Here is a 20,835-nt window from a genome sequence, read left to right as displayed (position 1 = left end):
TACATTGTTTGGATGCTGCATTGTAAAATGTTTTACACTTTTTAGTTAGTTTTCCTGAAAACAATTTACGAAATCTATTTTTTTTTTTTGTAAAAATGTATATATTTTTTTATATTTTTCTTGTTATTTACCTTTTAAATTTTTTAAGTTATTTTGATAAAATTGTATTTTATAAAATTTTGAAATTAAAAGTTTTATTTGTATAAGTACACGAAATTAAATTTGTAGATAATATAATAATTTATGTTGATTGTGTTATAAATACACAATTTTAGGTTTGAAGTATTCATGATACTTTATCTATTAGCATTTTTAAAATTAAATTTTAACTCATAATTAATATTATATGTAGGTTTAATTAATATAATCTTGATAATGTATTAAAAATATATTATCAAAGTAAATAATTAAAATTACATCATTATTAAACAACAATATACATTACATTGAAATAATAATATTTTCAAAGTGTTTAACTAAAACTACACCACATTAAGATAACGATATTATCCAACCATAATAATACAAAGATATTGTCTAATTCATAAGTAGTGCTACAACGCATCAAACCAACGTATGATTGAAGTCTATAATTAGTACCACAACACATTAAAGCTTAAATATTGTCTAAGTCATAAATAATAGTACTCCACATTAAAAGTTCACATCCTAACTTTGAGGAAACTATTGAAGCAAATTTTCCTATGTTTTGGGGTTTTTTTTTCCAAGAAAGCTTTGGCCTCCAACTCATTTTTCGCTAAAAATCAAACACATCACAAAGAAAGTTGTCATCAAATCCTTCTTTCTCCATTGACATAACTTCTTCATAAAGATATGGTGTATGGTCTTATGTAAATTTTTTTAGTGCTTCAGCAATCTTCAAGTTTCTCACCTAAAATTTAATATGATCATCCTCGACATTCTCTTGGACATTCTTCCTTTTAGTTTGATGTACCAGATGAAGATAATTTTGGTTTTTCCTCACCGATATCTTGAGTGTCGAAATTTAACGACATTGAACCTTCAGTACACCATCCAATTCTATATCAGTAAAGGTTCTAGCAAAACTCCATGTTGTCATATCTTGACCAACAACAAGAGTCATCTTATCATAAGATTTTTTTTTGTTCAAAAATGGTTCAAATTTTGGGTGTGCCTGTTAAATATTATACACAATTAGCATAAAAAGTAAAATTCAAATATCATTTATTAAAATGAGTATCTAAAGATTACTGTCACTATAGCATCATATGTCACTTCGTCGCAAGTTATCATTTTCAGGTTCTCGTTCCACCCTAATCTACTTTCTTCACGAATTGTACATATAGTTTTCTATGTATTTTTATAGTCCTCAAATGATTTTCCACATGTTTGGTGGCACATTGGACTTGAAATATTTCGGAAATAGCTGTAGCAACTCGATTTATAGAAACTGCTCTAAATGTATTAGATGACTTATTACCTATTTGCGTCTCCTCTGCAAGTATTTCGAGAAAAAAGACGTTCCATTGGTTTTGTCCACCTAAAATGTTTTGATGTGCTCATTTCTACATTAATAATCATTAAAAAAGGGAAGTAATTATACTACTAACAAACATAAATTATCCAACAATTATGTAACAATTTATAATATCAACCCCAAATATACACCAAGCACCTAATACGTAAGACACCAAGCACTCAACTCACAAGCATACGTAAATGTCCAAAAATTATAAAACATAACATTTATAAAACCAACAAACTTAAAAATAATAATTTCAACATCCAACAAATTAAATTCAATGTCCAACAATCTAAAAACATTATCAATTTCAATATCCAACAAACTAAAAACAACAATATCCAACATACTAACATAGAAATATTAAACAAAATGTTCTAAATAAATTAAATGTTCTATGTATATAATCACTCCACATAGCTTGTGCAATTTCATCTCTCTTAGTAGCCCATTCTCTAGCTTTTTCCCTCTCTTTTCGTTGTGTAAGAGTTGATGTTATCGAATGAGGCTCGTGTTCCTCATATAATTCTTCGTTAATTAAATCATTAGGATCAACTCCCATTATATGATTATGGATTATAGTACAAGCCAAAACTACATCTACTTGTGTTTGAAAATCCAAAATGGTTCAACATCCAACACACAAAATGTTTCTTTAAAATTCCAAATACTCGCTCAACAGTGGTTCGCAATGATGAATGACGAAGATTAAACAATTCATTTGCATTTTCTGGATGATGATTGTTGAACTCTTTTAAATGATATATAACACAACGATATGACGAAATAATTTCATTTCGGATGCCATATCTAGCATCAGCAAGATAATATTTACCTACAATTTGACAAAATGTTATTATTACTTAATATATTATGAATTTAATTTAATTATTTTTTATTTTAAAGTTAGTATTTCCTTCCGGAATATTAATCCTTTTCGGTGTGTAAGTGCATCAGTTAAACACGAAAATCATGCGCACTACCTTCTCAACCAGCTAGAACATAAGTAAATTTCAAATCAAAAGTAATGGCATCCAATACATTTTGTGTCGTTCTCCCCTTTACGATTACGAAATCTTCCTTGAATGTTAGCTGGAACAGATGCACGAATATGAGTTCCATCTAATGCTCCGACGCAATCTTTAAAATATGGGTAAAACTTAGAATTGTTTCTTATCTCAAGAGAAGTTGACTCATCGGGTAATCTAATGGCTAATTTTTTAATAGGAAAAGGAGGCTTTATTAAAAACCTCTCTCATAGTTGCCTCTTGAGAAGAGGCAACTAGCAGAAGGAGGAAAAGAGTGACATCTAATGGCTAATTGATATAATTTCAAAATAGCTCTCAACACAATCCTAAGTAACGGTGATTGTTTCAATTGATCTATAATATCTTGATCTAATCACTCGAAATCTTACATTATGACCAATTATATGTAAAAATATGATAACTTGCTCTTTAACATTCACCACTCTTGTCGACTGCAACAAATTGTTCCCAGTAAGGATGTCACACAGATTAAAAAAACATTTGGTTGCATTCGTATTATGTCGATACAATTCTGGTCACATGTATATAAAATACTATTGATGTAGTTTTCTCTTTCACAATCTCGATTCACATGACATTCATGAGTTATTTGCTTTCTAGATTTTAGTCTGTGAATCCAAAGAACCCCAAAAGTCAATGTTAAAGCAACGACTTCCACTATTGTTTTATGAATAGAATTACATTCCATCTATAAAGAAATTAGACATCAATATTAATGAATTTTTTAACTTTATAATAAATTATAACCACTATTGTTTTATGAATAGAATTATGTTCAATCTTGTTGAAAGTTAAGTGTTCTTTCTTTGTTTTATCTCATTTTGGGTCAAGTCTACTATATCTCAAAATTAGTATAAGTTTCATATGAAGTATTAAGAATTTATGCCATAAATCATATGGATTTGATCCAAATTTATTTATACCTAACAAAATATATTATAAGAACTATTCATATTACGTTTAAGCTTTTACATAAAGCTAAAGTTCATATTACATTTAAGCTTTTACCTAAAGCTAAAGTTCATATTCCGTTTAAGTTTTCACCTAAAGCTAAAGTTCATATTACGTTTAAGCTTTTACCTAAGCTAAAGCGGATGTAATTTATGTCGATATACTATTAAGAATTTATGTCATATATCATATATTTTATAAATGTACCTCGTTTCTTGTTTTGATCAATGATATGCCAGGTTCAATGGTCGATCCTCGTATTGGAGAAAATTTCAACCAAATGTGCAGGTGGACTCCAATAAGAAGAACTTGTCAGAAATATTACAACTAATCAGATTTAGAAAAATTGTTTCAATCAAGATAAAGCAAAATTATCTATTACAAAAAAAATGGACACCATCAATCCATGTTAGGTAAATCCAACAAGGATCAAGGGTCGCGTGGAGGAAGAAGGACTACATGCTTGAGGTTTAGGATATTCGTATCAAAAGCATGGGAGGAAGGAGATTCTTGATCGAAACCGAAGATCTGGATTTGCTAGAGGTTGTGAAAGAGCAAAATTGGGCATATCTCAAAGAAGTTTTACACGAAATTGACCCATGGTCAGAGTCTTTCATCCAGAGAGAATAACCTGGATTCAAGCCATTGGGATTCCATTACACTGATGGAACCATACTACTTTTAAAAAAATTGCTGAACAGTAGGGAGAGTTAATCGCATTGGGAGAAAATGCAACTCAATTTATGATTGTGAGATGTCTCTCCTTGTATTTACGAATCAAATGGAAAATATAATCAAACGCTAGAAAAGGATGCGACGAATGTTTGATGTATGATCAGAATTAAGGAAATAAACGAGAACTACTTGTGCAATCAGATCGAAGGAACAAATAAGTAAATTAACAAGGAAGAAACTTGCTAAAAAATGAAACCTCATATGAATCTTCTTCAACCTAGGTTAGTGCAAACTCATAAATATGGTTTTCAGGGTAAAAAACAAGCAACATTTTTATAAAGCATTAACTATAATAGAACATGAATCACAAAAATGTTAGTCTATAAATTGAACTAAAATTTACTTCTTTCCAACAATTTGTTTATGTAATATGCCCACTACAATTAAATTTTAAATAACATAGTACAAAAATAGTCCCCTAAATGTTAAATAGCATAAAGTAGTGTACATTGACAACACAATTGTTGAAAATATTTTGATATACCAAACATTTGTTAATTATTTTTATAAATTTAAGATTATATTCGATTCAATTATTGGAATATATATATTTATTACATAAAGTTTAAAACGTCATTTTTTACTCCTTACTCAAATGAAAAATTGAGATCTATACTGGAAATGTTTTTGAAATAATTTTTACTAAAGGTTTCGAACATTAATCGAGTCAAAAACTCAATTTTAACTAAGTACTACCGATACTGCTAAGGCAGTACTGATACCATGAAAACATAACCTTAAAATTGTACTCAATTTTAACTCTGAATTTTTTATGTTGTGGCCTAGGAAAGTATTTTTTTTAATCCTTGAACAAATTAATGCCATAAATTTGCATTACAAGGCACACACGGTTAACCCTCAACTATTGCATGGTTCCTTTGAAATTTGCATTAGAATGTGGTATTTGACTGAGAAGTGCATAATCAACCAAGAGAGGTTCCTTAATGCAACTCATTGGTAGATAGAACATTGCTTGGTAGCATGATATAGTGTCTTCAATTTACACTGAAGATGTCAATTTACACTGAAGATGTCCTAAAATATCAGAATGCAGTTTTCCTAAATGAAGCTGTTGGAATTCTTGATGTGAAAGTTGTGAGGGCAATGAAGATTAAAAAGAAATATCTCCTGGGAAAATCTAATCCTTACGTGAAACAAAAACTAAAAAATGAGGCTTTAACACACAAGTAATAACTCCTAACTGTAGTGGTAACTGCTTACTATTATATGATAAATTTATGGATGATATGATTATCACATAGGAATCTTACCAGTACCTTTAACAGCTGAAAGATTGGATATGCAAGCCTTTAGAATTTATTGCATTATGTTTGTGCCTAAAAACAATGGATTTTGCGTTAAATATGAGCTTGTATTTGGATTTTCTATCAGCTAAAATGTAACTACCCCAGACCGATGCGGGTAACCCGATCCGATCTAGGTTGTTACATTAGGGTCACTAGAGCGACTCACTGTAAAAAAGTGAAAAATTTAAAACTTTATCAAAACGTAAACTTATAATCATTTATTAGTATTCAAAAATAAAATAGATTTTTAGACTCGTATATAAAAACAAAATACAATTACATGCCCCTAATCACATGTACTTGTACAATTCTTTTAGCCTGAAAATATGAGAAACAGAGTGAGCTTTGGAAAGCTTAGTAATACAAAACTACCAGATGATGCTGATGAACGTGCATATACAGATAAATATATATTTCCTTATTGTTTCCGAACATTTACAGATTTTTATGCTGAGCAGAGATCCTACTGATATTTCAGGTGGTAATGGACAATGAGCTTTTAGCTCAGAGAAATATTTCGGATGAATGAGTTCAGGAGATCAGAATAGGTTATCTACTGTGTTCCCAAAAACCATGTAACTTTTCAGATCTTTTTAAAATATATATATATACCCCATCCCAACACAACATAATGTGTAGGTTCCCAGAACCATACACCAACCCACCCACAACTTTTAAGGCCCTGAGCACAAAGCCGAGGAACCTGCGGAAATACTTCCTTCAACAATACCCCCCCCAATTAAAACATTTTTCCGTCATTAAACGGAGATATCAGAAATCAAAACAGAATTCAGAACATATATCAGAACAGAATCCAGATCAGAAATCAAAACAGAATTCAGGTCATGTATCAGAACAGAATTCAAGTCGGAAATCAAAATAAAATATTATAATTAGGGAACACAGATATTATTCATAGGTACTAGATACTCTTAGCAGGTAGAGAAACACGGATTTTCAATCTACCGATAAAATACCGGAAGTTAGAAATACTATTAGAAAAGTTCATTAACTGACGGAATCATCAGTTATTCAGAATGTGAATTATCAGGATCATATCTTATTCGGACAGTTTTAAGAAGTTGTATGTAATTAGAAGGGTATTTAGAATCCTTTACATCCATGTCAATTGATCGGATAATCGAACAACTTGAGAACGAAGATTGAGAACCTTAACAATCTATGTCGACTGGTCAATTCATTTTCCTTTCGGTGTATTTACTCTTTAATACCACAAATTCTTGTTCATAAATCATCTTCAGAATTATCGCTGAATAGATCTACCAATGGTCTTTATTTCATTTCCAAGCTTCCACGATATCAAGAAATACTGACGTGCTTGATTTGTAGTTCATGTTCCATAAAGACAGTACATCTTATAAACTCGTCATAATTTCCAGACTTATCCAATTCACTTAATCCTCAGTCATTGAGGTTAATTAGCTTATTTAGCAGTCAAGTCCATTCTAGTTACTTTGGGGTTTTCCAGAGTAATTCAGACATTTTTGAATTTCGGATACATATTGTACTTCCGTTCACTTCAATTCGATCTTCATGGTTGATTTGTCAAACAAATATTCAATTCTTAGTGCTGAATGCGATCTATAGTTGAGATGAGCTGAATACTTCCAAAATTATCATCAAGCCAAACTTGAGTAGACAAACACGCATTCAAGTAATATTTATGTCATTCAGGTACTGATATCATTAAGGTTGATCGGCTCACTTAAGTTGTGTTCCATAACTTTTTAAAGGTAGTATAATACCTATGCTTATTTGGATCCCTTAATTAAACCAAGGCATTTACTTAGAATAGGACACAAGGATATTTTGGTAATTTTGGTGTTCGATTTTATTCCATTTATTTCAGAGCTCGAAGATATCCAATCATTCTTGAGCTTGGTGTTATTCTTGGGTCATTTTCATTATAGGGGTATTTTGGTCATTTTACAGATTCAATGTATTTTAATCCTTTTCTTCCGTCCGATCTTACTATTAAATTCAATCTTATCATTTATTTCAGTCCTTTCGAACAATTCTGACAACAGAACACCCCCGACAAATTGTTCTTCAGGTATTTACTCATAACTCGGAAATTTCCGAGTCAAGTACCTTCTCATATTTTACAAATGGAATATCAGGAATTTTCCTGCACTAAGTCAGGATCTTAACAATCAAATCCGTACTTAATCAAGTTAAGTACGAATTCTCAAAGTATTTTCTCATTCAGGGTCAACTCAGACTATTTTACCTCTCAAGGGCATTTTAGTAATTTCTTAACCAGATAATTTCGATATTAGCTCTTAACGAAAATAATTATAATTTAGAGATCCTATGGTCAATTGCTTTCCCCGAACATTCTCTGATCTTGAAATTATTCCTTAACAAACTTCTAGGATCTTGAGCAAACCCTTTTTGACGTTAAAAATCAGTTATCCAAATTTTCTAAACAAAACTATCATTTCTTATGCACATCTGTAATTATATCGGATTAATATATCTTTTCAGAATTATTAACCATCTTCCAGAGACAATTCTTGTCATCCTACATTATAAGGGTATTTTTATAATTTTACCTAATCGAAATATTCTCATAATTTATCCTTCAAATACCTTTAATAAAATAAATTATAATCTACATATCCATGGTTGATTCTTTTATCACTTAATTCCAGAACTTGAAATTTAATTCCAACTGTACTCCAATTCTTATAATACTCATCTGAGCCATATTCAGATACCGAGGTTTTTACTATATTAGAATCAAGTGTAGATCTTCATTAATTACACATATTAGACCAAACATTTTCATTCATGCATATGTTCCATAAAGCATAAAGAGGTAGTAAAGTATTACCTCGATTTCTGTGCCATAATGATCGACCATAAAAATTCCATTTGAACGCCCTCAATCTTGAAATCATCTTCAAATATTTCCTGAGATCCATATCAACAGAAATTACATAAAAAGCGAAACTTAATTCTGAAAAACAGATCGAATCGGATGATAAATTAGTAAAAAACAGCTTATCGGATTCGAATTTGGTGAAACGTACTTTGGATTTAGGACGTCAAAAGCATAAAATATGACTTTTCGAATATTTGAAATTTTCGGTCAAAATCATAGTCAACGGGTTTGACTGGCAATTTCGAGGCCTTCGGTTTCGAATTTCGAAAAACGGATTGCGGATTCGGATTCGGAACGTCGAAAAACGTCAGGATAGGTATACTCGGTCAAAGTCAAAGGTCGTTTAATGTCCAGTCAACGCCAGACAAAAATTAACCCAAATTTTACTAAACAAAAATTAACCCCATTCTACAAATATTTACTAAACTAACACCCAAATTTTACACAAATAGCACCCAAACAAAAATTAATTACAAAATTATCACCCAGACGATGCTCACTCTCGGGGGTGGCGCGGGAGTAGTGCTACAGTGTAGAAAAATTCCTGAAAAAAATCCTAAAAATTATTTTAAGCGATTTTGAGGCACTTACCAAGCTCGGTTCACAATTTTGAACGGCGAAGAGCTCGATTCTGAAATGTCAGAAACTCTGACCGCTTCACCTCCGCACGCGTCGCCGCCGATAGAGACATGGAGAACACCCGCAGACTCGAAACGGCAAAAGGAACACGTGTGGGAGGTGTCGTAAACGGATGATCAAATCGTCGTGAATCGACGAAAAACCAACTAAAATCGAGTTATTATCAACGATATTCCGACTGAAATTAACGACGAACGACGACGATTCACGACAAAAGGTTTGAGGAGTTTTGTTCTTCGGTCGACAACGAATACGATGGTGGTTCGGTTCGTCGATCGGAGGTCGGACGGCGAGTAGATCGATGTTGAAAGGAGGGTTGTTGGAGAGGTAAATGAAAACATTTCTGGAAACTGAACACGACAAAGGGATTTATGATTCAACTCATAAAAAATGGGTAACCATGAATTTAGTCACTGAAGTTCTTGCACTTCTTAAAACGGTCTGCCAACTTGAAATTTTATAATTTAATCCACTGTTTCTTTCAAAAAACCAATTAAATCTAATACTTATATTTCTAAAATTTATCCCCTAAATTGGGGTGTTACAATTCTCCCTTATTTAAAAGAATTTCGTCCTCAAAATTCATTCATGTCACATCATTGCAGAAATGAAACTTCCATCAGTTCTCTTATATCTTTCATGTAGCTCTTATAGAAATATGGATCCTCCACTAATCCTTAACCAGTTGAGTATATTTCTTATCAGAACTCTCCCTCAGTCCAAGTAAATAATCAAAACAACTTTATCATTGTAAATCAATTCAGCTTGGTTACGTGAATAGACTCATAGAGCAACAACATATCCCAATTTCATTTCTGGAGTTAAGTCAGAATTTTTCAGATAAATAACTCTCACATGGCTCATGAGGTACTTCACATGGTTTAGACAGATGTTACTGGTATTCCTGTTTGTACAAGTATAATGTTAACGGATAGAAACTTCGGTTTACTCGTTACATAGCAACAACATATCCCAATTCATTTCTGGAGTTAAGTCAGAATTTTTCAGATAATAACTCTACATGGCTCATGAGGTACTTCACATGGTTTAGACAGATGTTACTGGTATTCCTGTTTGTACAAGTATAATGTTAACGGATAGAAACTTCGGTTTACTCGTTACATATAGAGACTCAGGCCTGGAGTTCCAGCTCAGAGAGGTACGATTGCAGTCTAGGGACATGTACTGATCAGACATATTTTAGCATTCGACCGGCGGGTCTATCTTGAAAATTTTTTACTCAAGCCATAGCTCTGATACCACTAAATGTAACCCTCAGACCGATGCGGATAACCCGATCCGATCTAGGTTGTCACATTAAGGCCACCAGAGTGACCCACTGTAAAAATAGTAGAAAATTTAAAACTTTTTATCAAAACGTAAACTTATAAAATCATTTATTAGTATTCAAAATAAAATAGATTTTTAGACTCGTATATAAAACAAAATACAATTTACATACCTCCTAATCACATGTATCATTCTCTGCAAACAACACCAGAAGAATTTCCTTATTGAAGTCGATAGATGCACTTGTACAATTCTTTTAGCCTGAAAATATGAGTAATAGAGTGAACTTTGGAAAGCTCGGTAATACAGAACTACAAGATGATGCTGATGAACGTGCAGATACATATAAATATATATTTTCTTATTGTTTCCGAACATTTACAGATTTTTATGCTGAGCAGAGATCCTACTGATATTTCAGGTGGTAACGGACAATGAGCTTTCAGTTAAGAGAAATATTTCAGATGAATGAGTTCACGAGATCATAATAGGTTATCTAGTGTGTTCCCAAAAATCATGTAACTTTTCAGATCTTTTTAAATATATATATACCTCATCCCAACACAACAATATTAGAACAGAATCCATATCAGAATTCAGGTCACGTATCATAACAGAATTCAAGTCGGAAATCAAATAAAATATTTAGATGATTAGGGAACACAGATATTATTCATAGGTACTAGATACTCTTAGCATGTAGAGAAACACAGATTTTCAGTCTACCGATAAAATAACGGAAGTTAGAAATACTATTAGAAAAGTTCATTAACTGACGAAATCATCAGTTATTCAGAATGTGAATTATCAGGATCATATCTTATTCGGACAGTTTTAAAAAGTTGTACGTAATCGAACAACTTGAGAACGAAGATTGAGAACCTTAACAATCTATGTCGACTGGTCAATTCATTTTCCTTCCAGTGTATTTACTCTTTAATACCACAAATTCTTGTTCATAAATCATCTTCAGAATCATCGTTTAATAGATCTTCCAATGGTCTTTATTTCATTTCCAAGCTTCCACGATATCATAAAATACTGACGTGCTTGATTTGTAGTTCATGTTCCATAAGGACAATACACCTTATAAACTCATCATAATTTACAGACTTATCCAATTCACTTATTTAATCCTCAGTCATTGAGGTTACTTAGCTTATTTAACAGTCAAGTCCATTCCAGATACTTTGGGGTTTTCTAGAGTAATTCAGACATTTTTTAATTTCGGATACATATTGTATTTCCGTTCACTTCAATTCGGTCTTCATGGTTGATTTGTCGAACAAATATTCAATTCTTAGTGCTGAATACGATCTATAATTGAGCTGAGCTGAATACTTCCAAAATTATCATCAAACCAAACTTGAGTAGACAAACACGCATTCAAGTAATATTTATGTCGTTCAGGTACTGACATATCATTAAGGTTGATCGGCTCACTTAAGTTGTGTTCTATAAATTTTTAAAGGTAGTCCAATACCTATGCTTATTTGGATCCCTTAATTAATCCAAGGCATTTACTTAGAATAGGACACAAGGGTATTTTGGTAATTTTGTTGTTTGGTTTTATTCCATTTATTTCAGAGTTCGAAAATATCCAATCATTCTTGAGCTTGGTGGTATTCTTGGGTCATTTCCATTATAGGGGTATTTTGGTCATTTTACAGATTCAATGTATTTCAATCATTTCTTTCCGTCCGATCTTACTATTAAATTCAATCTTATCATTTATTTCAGTCATTTCGAACAATTCTGACAACAGAACACCCCCGACAAATTGTTCTTCAGGTATTTACTCATAACTCGGATATTTTCGGGTTAAGTGTCTTCTCAGATTTTACAAACGAAATATCAGGAATTTTCCTGCACTAAGTCAGGATCTTAGCAATCAAATCCGTACTTAAGCGAGTTAAGTACGAATCCTCAAAGTATTTTCTCATTCAGGGTCAACTCAGACTATTTTACCTCTCAAGGGCATTTTAGTAATTTCTTAACCAGATAATTTCGATATTAGCTCTTAACGAAAATAATTATAATTTAGAGATCCTATGGTCAATTGCTTTCGCGAACATTCTCTGATCTTGAAATTATTCCTTAACAAACTTATAGCATCTTGTGCAAACCCTTTTTGGCGTTAAAAACCAGTTATCTAAATTTTCTAAACAAAACTATCGTTTCTTATGCACATCTGTAATTATATCGGATCAATATATCTTTTCAGAGTTATTAACCATCTTCCAGAGACAATTCTTGTCATCCTACAACATAAGAGTATTTTTATAATTTTACCTAATCGAAATATTCTCATAATTTATCTTTCAAGTACCTTTAATGAGACAAATTATAATCTACATATCCATGGTTGATTCCTTTATCACTTAATTCCAGAACTTGAAATTTAATTCCAACTGTCATCCAATTCTTATAATAGTCATCTAAGCCATATTCAGATACCGAGTTTCTAACTATATTAGAATCAAGTGTAGATCTTCATTAATTACACATATTAGATCAAACATTTTCATTCATGCATTTACCAATATTCACATGTTCCATAAAGTATAAAGAGGTAATAAAGTATTACCTCGATTTCTGTTCCATACTAATCGACCATAAAAATTTTATTCGAACGCCCTCGATCTTGAAATCATCTTCCAATATTTCCTCAGATCCATATCAATAGAAATTACATAAAAACGGAGCTTAATTCTGAAAAACGGATCGAATCGGATGATAAATCAGTGAAACACAACTTATCGGGTTCATATTTGGTGAAACTGACTTCGTATTCGGATCCAGGACGTCGAAAGAATAAAATATGACTTTTCGAAAATTTGAAATTTTCGGTCAAAATCAAAGTCAACGGGTTTGACTGGCAATTTCGAGGCATTCAGGTCCGAATTTTGAAAAACAAACTGCGAAATCGGATTCGGAACGTCGAAAAACGTTAAGATAGTTATACTCGGTCAAAGTCAAAGGTCGTTTAATGTCCGGTCAACTTCGGTCAAGGTTCTAGTCAATTGTGGTCAACGCCGATCAACAGTCAACGGTCAACGGTCGACCATTTTACACAAATATCACCCCTAACAGAAATTAATTACAAAATTAGCCCCATTCTGCAAATATTTACTAAACTAACACCCGAATTTTACACAAATAGCACCCAAACATAAATTAATTACAAAATTATCACTCAGACGATGCCCACTCTCGGAGGTGACGCGTGAACAGTGCTACAGTGTCGTAAAATTCTCGAAAAAAATCCTAAAAATTATTTTAAGCGATTTTGAGGCACTTACCAATCTCAGTTCATAATTTTGAATGGCGAAGAGCTCGATTCTGAAACGTCAGAAACTTTGACCGCTTCACCTCCGCACGCGTCGCCGCCGACGGAGACAAGGAGAACACCCGCAGACTCGGAACGGCACAAGGAACACGATGATGCGGGAGGTGTCGTAAACGGATGATCGGATCATCGTGAATCGACGAAAAACCAACTAAAATCGAGTTATTACCGACGATACTTCCTACAGAAATTAACGACGAACGAAAACGATTCACGACAGAAGGTTTGAGGGGTTTTGTTCTTAGGTCGACAATGAACACGATGGTTGTTTCGATTCGTCGATCGGAGGTCGGACGACGAGTAGATCGAAGTTGAAAGGAGGGTTGTTGGAGAGGAAAATGAGAAACATTTCTGGAAACTGAACACGGCAAGGGGGTTTATAATTTAACTCATAATAAAAATGGGTAAACCATAATTTAGTCACTGAACTTCCTGCACTTCTTAAAACAGTCTGTCAACTTTGAAATTTTATAATTTAATCCATTGTTTCTTTCAAAATACCAATTAAATCTAATACTTTATAATTTCTAAAATTTAGCCCCTAAATTGGAGTGTTACATAAAACATCTTGCAACTTTCTAAATTTATCTTCTAGCTAGGAGTTAGGGATGAATCACGATATTCTTTATGGATAATAAGGTGATCTAAAACAAGAACCTACATATCGTGTCACTGAAATATGAGAAGTAGGTCTGCTGATGTTGGTTGGTTGGTTGTCCCTTGTTTCCATATGTAATGGGATAAGGGGAGGTAAGATAGTAGATTGCCCCCAACACTAGGTTGAGAGCAACTTCCGTAGGAAACCTCCGAATTATGAAATACCCTTCATGGGACTCGATCCCACGACCTCAAGGTTAAAACCTTGTCCCTCCATGGAATGAGTCAAATCCTTATATATGACTTTTGGATCAAAATTTCGATTTTAAACTGCCATCTGTTTACAGGAATGAAATGACTAGTGAACCTAAGACAAAATCTAAGATGAAGAAGACAAAGAAAGCAAGTTTAAGTCTCTCAAGAAGGGGTCCTTAAATTCTGAAGCAAAACAGGGGGCAAAAGCAGAACCTATGTCCATAGATGATGATGTCGACTGTAAAGAAGACGCTAGATATTCAGTGCGATAGGTACACTGCATTTCTAGCTTCAAAGATGAATTAAAAGATTTTGTAGTGGGAAATATGAAAATATTATATATTCTTGGGTTCATGTAAGAATAGATTGTGCATGCTTTGTTGAACTTAAGCAAGATAAGAAGTTTGGTGGTACAACAATTAAATCAACAGAATGAAAAAAGGGGGAAGATACACCTCATTTTGAAGTCCAAAAAGTCGACCACCATCCCTCGCTGCTAATCCTAGTTATCAGCATATAATCTAAAGCTTTAAAATATTGGAATTCTATTATGTACTCCAGAAACCAAAAATCTACATTCACGTGCAATAAGCATCTCTTATCCCTTTAAAGCAACACAAAACATATGAAAGGAATAACTAGAAAGAAAAAGATTTCCCCTTCTCTGTTTGTCAGCGACTAACTTAATCCATACCATAGAGACCAAAATAATCAAAGATCAGCCGTTCTGCTCTGACACAATGCAAACTTACACATATACACAGTCCAAAAGCCAAATAATATAAACATCTGTAGTTTTGGTGGAACTTTCAACACATTGGCTGGGGAATACAATGTAAGAAGTATCACTCTTTTCCGAACTCTTAGATGAATTATAGCAGCCAATATCACTTTCTCCAAAAGCAGCCTCGAGTAAAATCTTACAATTTTTTTAAATGAAGCACCAAGGAGACTGCTCTAGGCACTTGAAAGTTTAAAATACATGTATTGACCAACTAGGGTACTTCATGTATCTCAGAAATTTTTTACACTACATTTGAGATCCAATGCATAACAGCACGCTCAGAAAAGCATAACCAACAAGCCTAACTAAAATTTTAAGTCTCAAGAATCAATTTCTATGACACCGACCCATAAGCTAGGTAAACATAAAAAAAAAAAACTCTATATGGTACTAGTATAATTTAAAAACATGGAGGTCCTTTGGCATCAGAATTTCTCCTGAACTTCTACAAGTCTGAAGTTGGTACTCTCAATGCTCAACCAGACAAAGGGCTTACCTAGTGTCGTACTTTTCAGCCAAAATCAGATATGGTCACCTTTGTGTAGCTTGTTAATTCATTTGCTAGTAAACTAAACCAAAGTCATAACTAGAAGAAAATTCTGAAGCAAAAGCATAACCACAGAGCCATTAATGGGAAGTTCATGTCTGTTTTCTACTGAAAATGGGTCTATGCCCAAATCACGTATTATTCTACTGCTATAACCTGGATTGCTTTCGACATGAAGCTAGAAAAAACCAGAATACCAACAAAATTACATAATCTCAAGGCTCTAAACAAGGAAAAAGAAGAAGAAGAAGCTATCATTTAGAAAGAAGAAGAAGATCATTAGGGATTCGAAATATTACCTTGGAATCGTAGAGCTCCTCACTTGCTTTTGCTGGTACAAAATCTGCTAATTTTGTTGTGGGCTGAGTAATTGTTGTTGGCGAGAAGAAGATGGTGATAGTTGATCGGAGAATGAAGAAGATCAAAGGCAAAGAAGGGCAAGCAGTTGGTTCATAAAATGAATTCCCGTTTTTTCCATGGTGAGTGGTTTTACGAGATTCCTTAGCGTCTTTTACGTTGACCTTAAATGTAATTACATTGACTAAATACTTTTACGGGAAAACGGGGAAAATATTTTTCGTAAATTTTTTCCCCTAACAAACAAACCCTTAAATCAAAATACTTTCAGGTTCTCTTTATCTTGATGTCTCAAGCCTTCTCATACAATCCTTAAATCTTTTAAAACAAATCATATCACCAATATGTAATTCCATCGTGAATCATCAGTTATAATTTTTCACTTAAATCAAAATAAATGAACTATCTATAGTTATTACAACTTATTGGTTTTCATCAACAATAACTACAACCTATTGGTTTTCATCAATAACAACGATAAACTATTTTTAAATTAATATATTAATTATTTTTTACATCAATATTTATATACCAAACATATGTTATTTTTCTTGTAGGGTGTTTAAAGTTTATAAAGAACTCTACAGATTGGTGTGATTCTCTCTCTTTCATATATATTAACTTTAGTTTCCAAAGCTGTTCTCTCTCTCTATATATATGTATATATATATATATAGAGAATTCCAAAGCTGTGAAGTTGAATGAGGAAATTTTCCAAAAGAGAAAGTGATAAAGAAGTTTGGTCATTGACCGTGGCTTTTCTGCTTTCCCTGTAAATGGTTCCGTTCATCTCTATCCATGTTGATATTTAAAGACGTTTAAAATTTTATGCTAAATATATTCGGGAAAATAATCAAAGTCTAAAAAATATACAATAGAAGGCTAATGTATTTAAACTGGCTCGAATTGCCCCTGTTAATCTCTAGGATTCTCCGCATATATGGTTTCCAAGGGCTCTTTTATCCATATATCACCATTTTTAAAAAGGGTAAACTATATCATTCACCATTAATTATTTAGTCAATCAGATTAATGCTGGCGTGAAAGTTAAAAAGATGGGCATAATTATATATTTAGTTCTCAATACTTATACATTCTATCAATTTGATATTAGTTTAAATTTAATCCAATAAATTATTCTTTTAATCAGATTGTGTCACGTATCATCACTTGACACCTGATTAAGTGAAAAACTAATGAAATATCATAAATGAGATTATGGAGGAATCAAACCTTCATCCAAGAGGGTGTTATAGGCACACCTCAACCACTGCTCTAACCTTTCATGCATATCAAGTTTTACAATATTATATATATACCTTATTATCACTAATGACTGAACAAAACAAATTAAAATGGTCACAATAAGAGTTGGACTTAAATCTCTAGTACAAGGTCCAAATTAGTTAGCCACTAAAATAAATCATAAATTTTATGTTAAAGTTGGAATATTTTATATATGAAAAGAAAAAAAACTAAAATAAATCTAATAGACATTATTTCAGTTAATGCAAAATTATTGATAATATTATTTATTTAAATAATATTTTCTATTAGATTTATTAAAATCATATATTGTTTACTAATAATTTAAATCACATATTTTTTATTTAAAATTATTAATAGTATTTTATATGTGATTTATTTAATATGATTTATTAAAATATAATATAATATTTTATATTACTTTAAATCACATATTGTTTATTAATAAAATATTATTATGATAATTATTATTATCTTATATTATTTTTTTTAATATTATTAATAATAATATTTATTTAAATAATATTTTATATTAAAATTATTTAATAGTTTTATTTTTTCATATATAAAATATTATAAAATAATATCAAATTTATTATTTAGCCTAGCGGCTAACATATTTTGCTATAACTTAATGACCCAGGTTCATTTTTGTTTCAAATTTATTAGTAGTGCAACTGAGTTGCTAGTGCAACGGTTAAGGCGCGCCTTCTAGACTTTTGTGTCATCACCTATTCGATACGAAATTATTTAATTAAATAAATTGAAATTAAAAAATATGTTCTAATAAAGTAACGATATGAGTCACCACTTGACTGAAAGATTAATTTATTAAATTAAATTTAAATTAAGATCAAATTGATAGAATATATAAATATTAAGGATTAAATATATAATTATGTTAATTTTTTTAACTATCACGTCAACATTTCCGTTAATGGTTAATGTTTAATAAATTGATTGTCAACAATTAAATATTTAAGTGATTTGATTGAAAAAATTAAAATATCAATAATAAAAAAATTAAATTGTATGGTCAGTCATATAATTTACATTTTTAAAAAGTATACACTAAAAGGAATACTCATTATGAATTATTATCAAAATATTATATGAAAAAAATCGTATAATGATGTGTTTTTATAAGACTGTGTTATATAAATCACATTTTTAAGTGTGATAACTTTGATGATAAATAAATTATTATTATTTTAAAATGTTAGGTTTAAAAAATATCAAAAATATAAATGTTTAATATAAAATGATTTAAAATTATTTTAAATAAATATTATTTTTATTTATCTCAAATTAATAGAAAAAAGGTGTGTTAAATATTTTAGACTTTTGACTTACAAATTAAATTAAACTAAAAAGAAATAACATTGTTATTTTCCTTCTGAATTTTTTTTTCTTTAAGAATGATTTTCGTTTCATAGAATTAAGACTTTATAATATAATCGAACACAAGACCTTCGAAATCTTATATATATTTTTTAAAAGTTGTGATCATTTACTATGGATTTTTGCAGGTGTTCGTGATCTATTAGAATTAATTGATAGTTGAATATATCAATCAAGTCTATCCTCTATTAGCTTACAAATAATTATTACGATCTTATGTCTGACACTAACACTAAATGTTGTTATAATTTTTTTGGCCAAAATTAAGAGTGAGGGATAAGTCCAAAAAAATTAATTTTAATACTGATCAACAATTATTTCATTATATGTGTTTCTCTACCCAAGTCAATAATTTTATTAAGAAAACTATATAAAATTCTATAAACAAAAAAAAAACCTAAATCAAAGTTTAAAAACTAAATTTGATTTTTTATTAAGTTAAGGTAATTATAAAGTACTATATTTTTTAAAATATTTAATTATTTGAAATAAACACTTTATCATTCATATTAAAATTGTTAGTATTTAAATCTGAAATCTCTGAAAATAATAATTTTTTATTTAATAACTAAGATAATTTATACAACAAATTTGATTTTTTAAAGCCTTTCTTTCCGCGTAAGAATTGTTGGGCAGCTAATTTAGTAATGAGAATATCTGATGTGGATTAGCAATGATAGTGGTCGCATTTCTTTTCTCTTTTCTTTATCCTTTAGTTTTGGGATTTGTATTATGAGCGGTTATTTTTTGAGGAAGCTCTAAAGAAGAAACCCACCGACGCTATATTATTTTCTTTCCCTCCATTAACTTTCCCTCCCTTTAATATACACTCCTCCATTTACAATTTGATGGACCAGGATTCATAAGAAACAAAAAGATGGGGAACTGCTTGTTCGGCGGCTTGGGAGAAGCTGACGAAGTGATCAAAGTCATAACTTCAAACGGCGGCGTTATGGAGTTTTCAGCTCCGATAATAGCCGGAACCATCACCGATGAGTTCCCAGGCCACGCCATTTTCCGGACCCAAGATCTCTTCTGGAAACCACTTTTCCACCACGACGAACTACTCCCCGGAGAATCCTACTATTTGCTTCCGATCAACTGTGGCCAGATTGTGCGACAAGGGCATGTGAGGTCCAACAGTATCCCGGCGGCAGCGGGTGTTGCTCCGTACAGGATGTCGTGCGATTGTCAGGGGACGCTGAAGAGATCTCATACTGATGTTTTGTCTAGGCACAACAACAACAACAGTGGGTTTTGGAAAGTGAAGTTAGTGATCACACCGGAACAGCTGTTGGAGATTTTGTCACAAGAAGGTCGTACTCAAGAGTTGATGGAGAGCGTTAGGACTGTGGCCAAGTGTGGGAATAGGGTCGTCGATGGATCTGTTGGGTTTTCGGATCAATGGAGTCTGTCCAGCAGTAGGAATGCTTCTTCAACCAAAGATGGCTTCTTGTTAGACAATTAGAACCCATTGTCCCTTCCCATTTTCACCCCCTTTTTTTCCTATTAACATTAGACCCCATGAAATAGTAGTTCGAGGACTGAATTGAGCATGTAATTTCGTAAATTTATTTACCCTTTCCCTTTGTTAAATGTTCGGATTTCTCGGTTCATTGAGAGGAAGCACCGGCATTTGATTTTAATTCGGTGTAAAATTGTTTAAGAGATTCTCAAGATCTCGTATTCGAGTAAGATATACGTAAAATATGAATCTTCGAAGTCTCTAAATAATTATTATTTTATTTTCATTCTAGATTTATGGAAAAAAACGATTCAGAAAGGGGAGCTCAAATTTCTTATGAATTACAAGAATCCAACAATTTCATTTTAAAAATTATCACCTGAAACACTGATTCCTCAAGGGGTCCCAAATGGTTGAAATTGGAATTAGAG

At 31.7% G+C, this 20,835-nt stretch overlaps 1 protein-coding gene across 1 annotated transcript; it reads left to right on the top strand.

Annotated features, from left to right (window-relative positions):
• Positions 1-19,712: 19,712 nt before the first annotated feature.
• LOC120172110 lies at positions 19,713-20,530 on the top strand. Its single transcript, XM_039179666.1, has one exon. It carries the CDS (start codon positions 19,817-19,819, stop codon positions 20,405-20,407), a length of 591 nt encoding a protein of 196 aa, XP_039035597.1. The 5' UTR covers positions 19,713-19,816; the 3' UTR covers positions 20,408-20,530.
• Positions 20,531-20,835: the final 305 nt, after the last annotated feature.

This window comes from Hibiscus syriacus, unplaced genomic scaffold, assembly GCF_006381635.1.
Source record: "Hibiscus syriacus cultivar Baekdansim isolate YM2019G1 unplaced genomic scaffold, ASM638163v2 tig00111842_pilon, whole genome shotgun sequence".
In the NCBI taxonomy this organism is placed as follows: Eukaryota; Viridiplantae; Streptophyta; class Magnoliopsida; order Malvales; family Malvaceae; genus Hibiscus; species Hibiscus syriacus.
The sequence above is the reverse complement of the archived record's forward strand: the minus strand, read 5'-3'. Positions and strand labels throughout refer to the sequence as shown.

Bases quoted from the DNA above. Each gene is read 5' to 3' on its own strand.
- LOC120172110 (XM_039179666.1), top strand. From the start codon at position 19,817: ATGGGGAACTGCTTGTTCGGCGGCTTGGGAGAAGCTGACGAAGTGATC.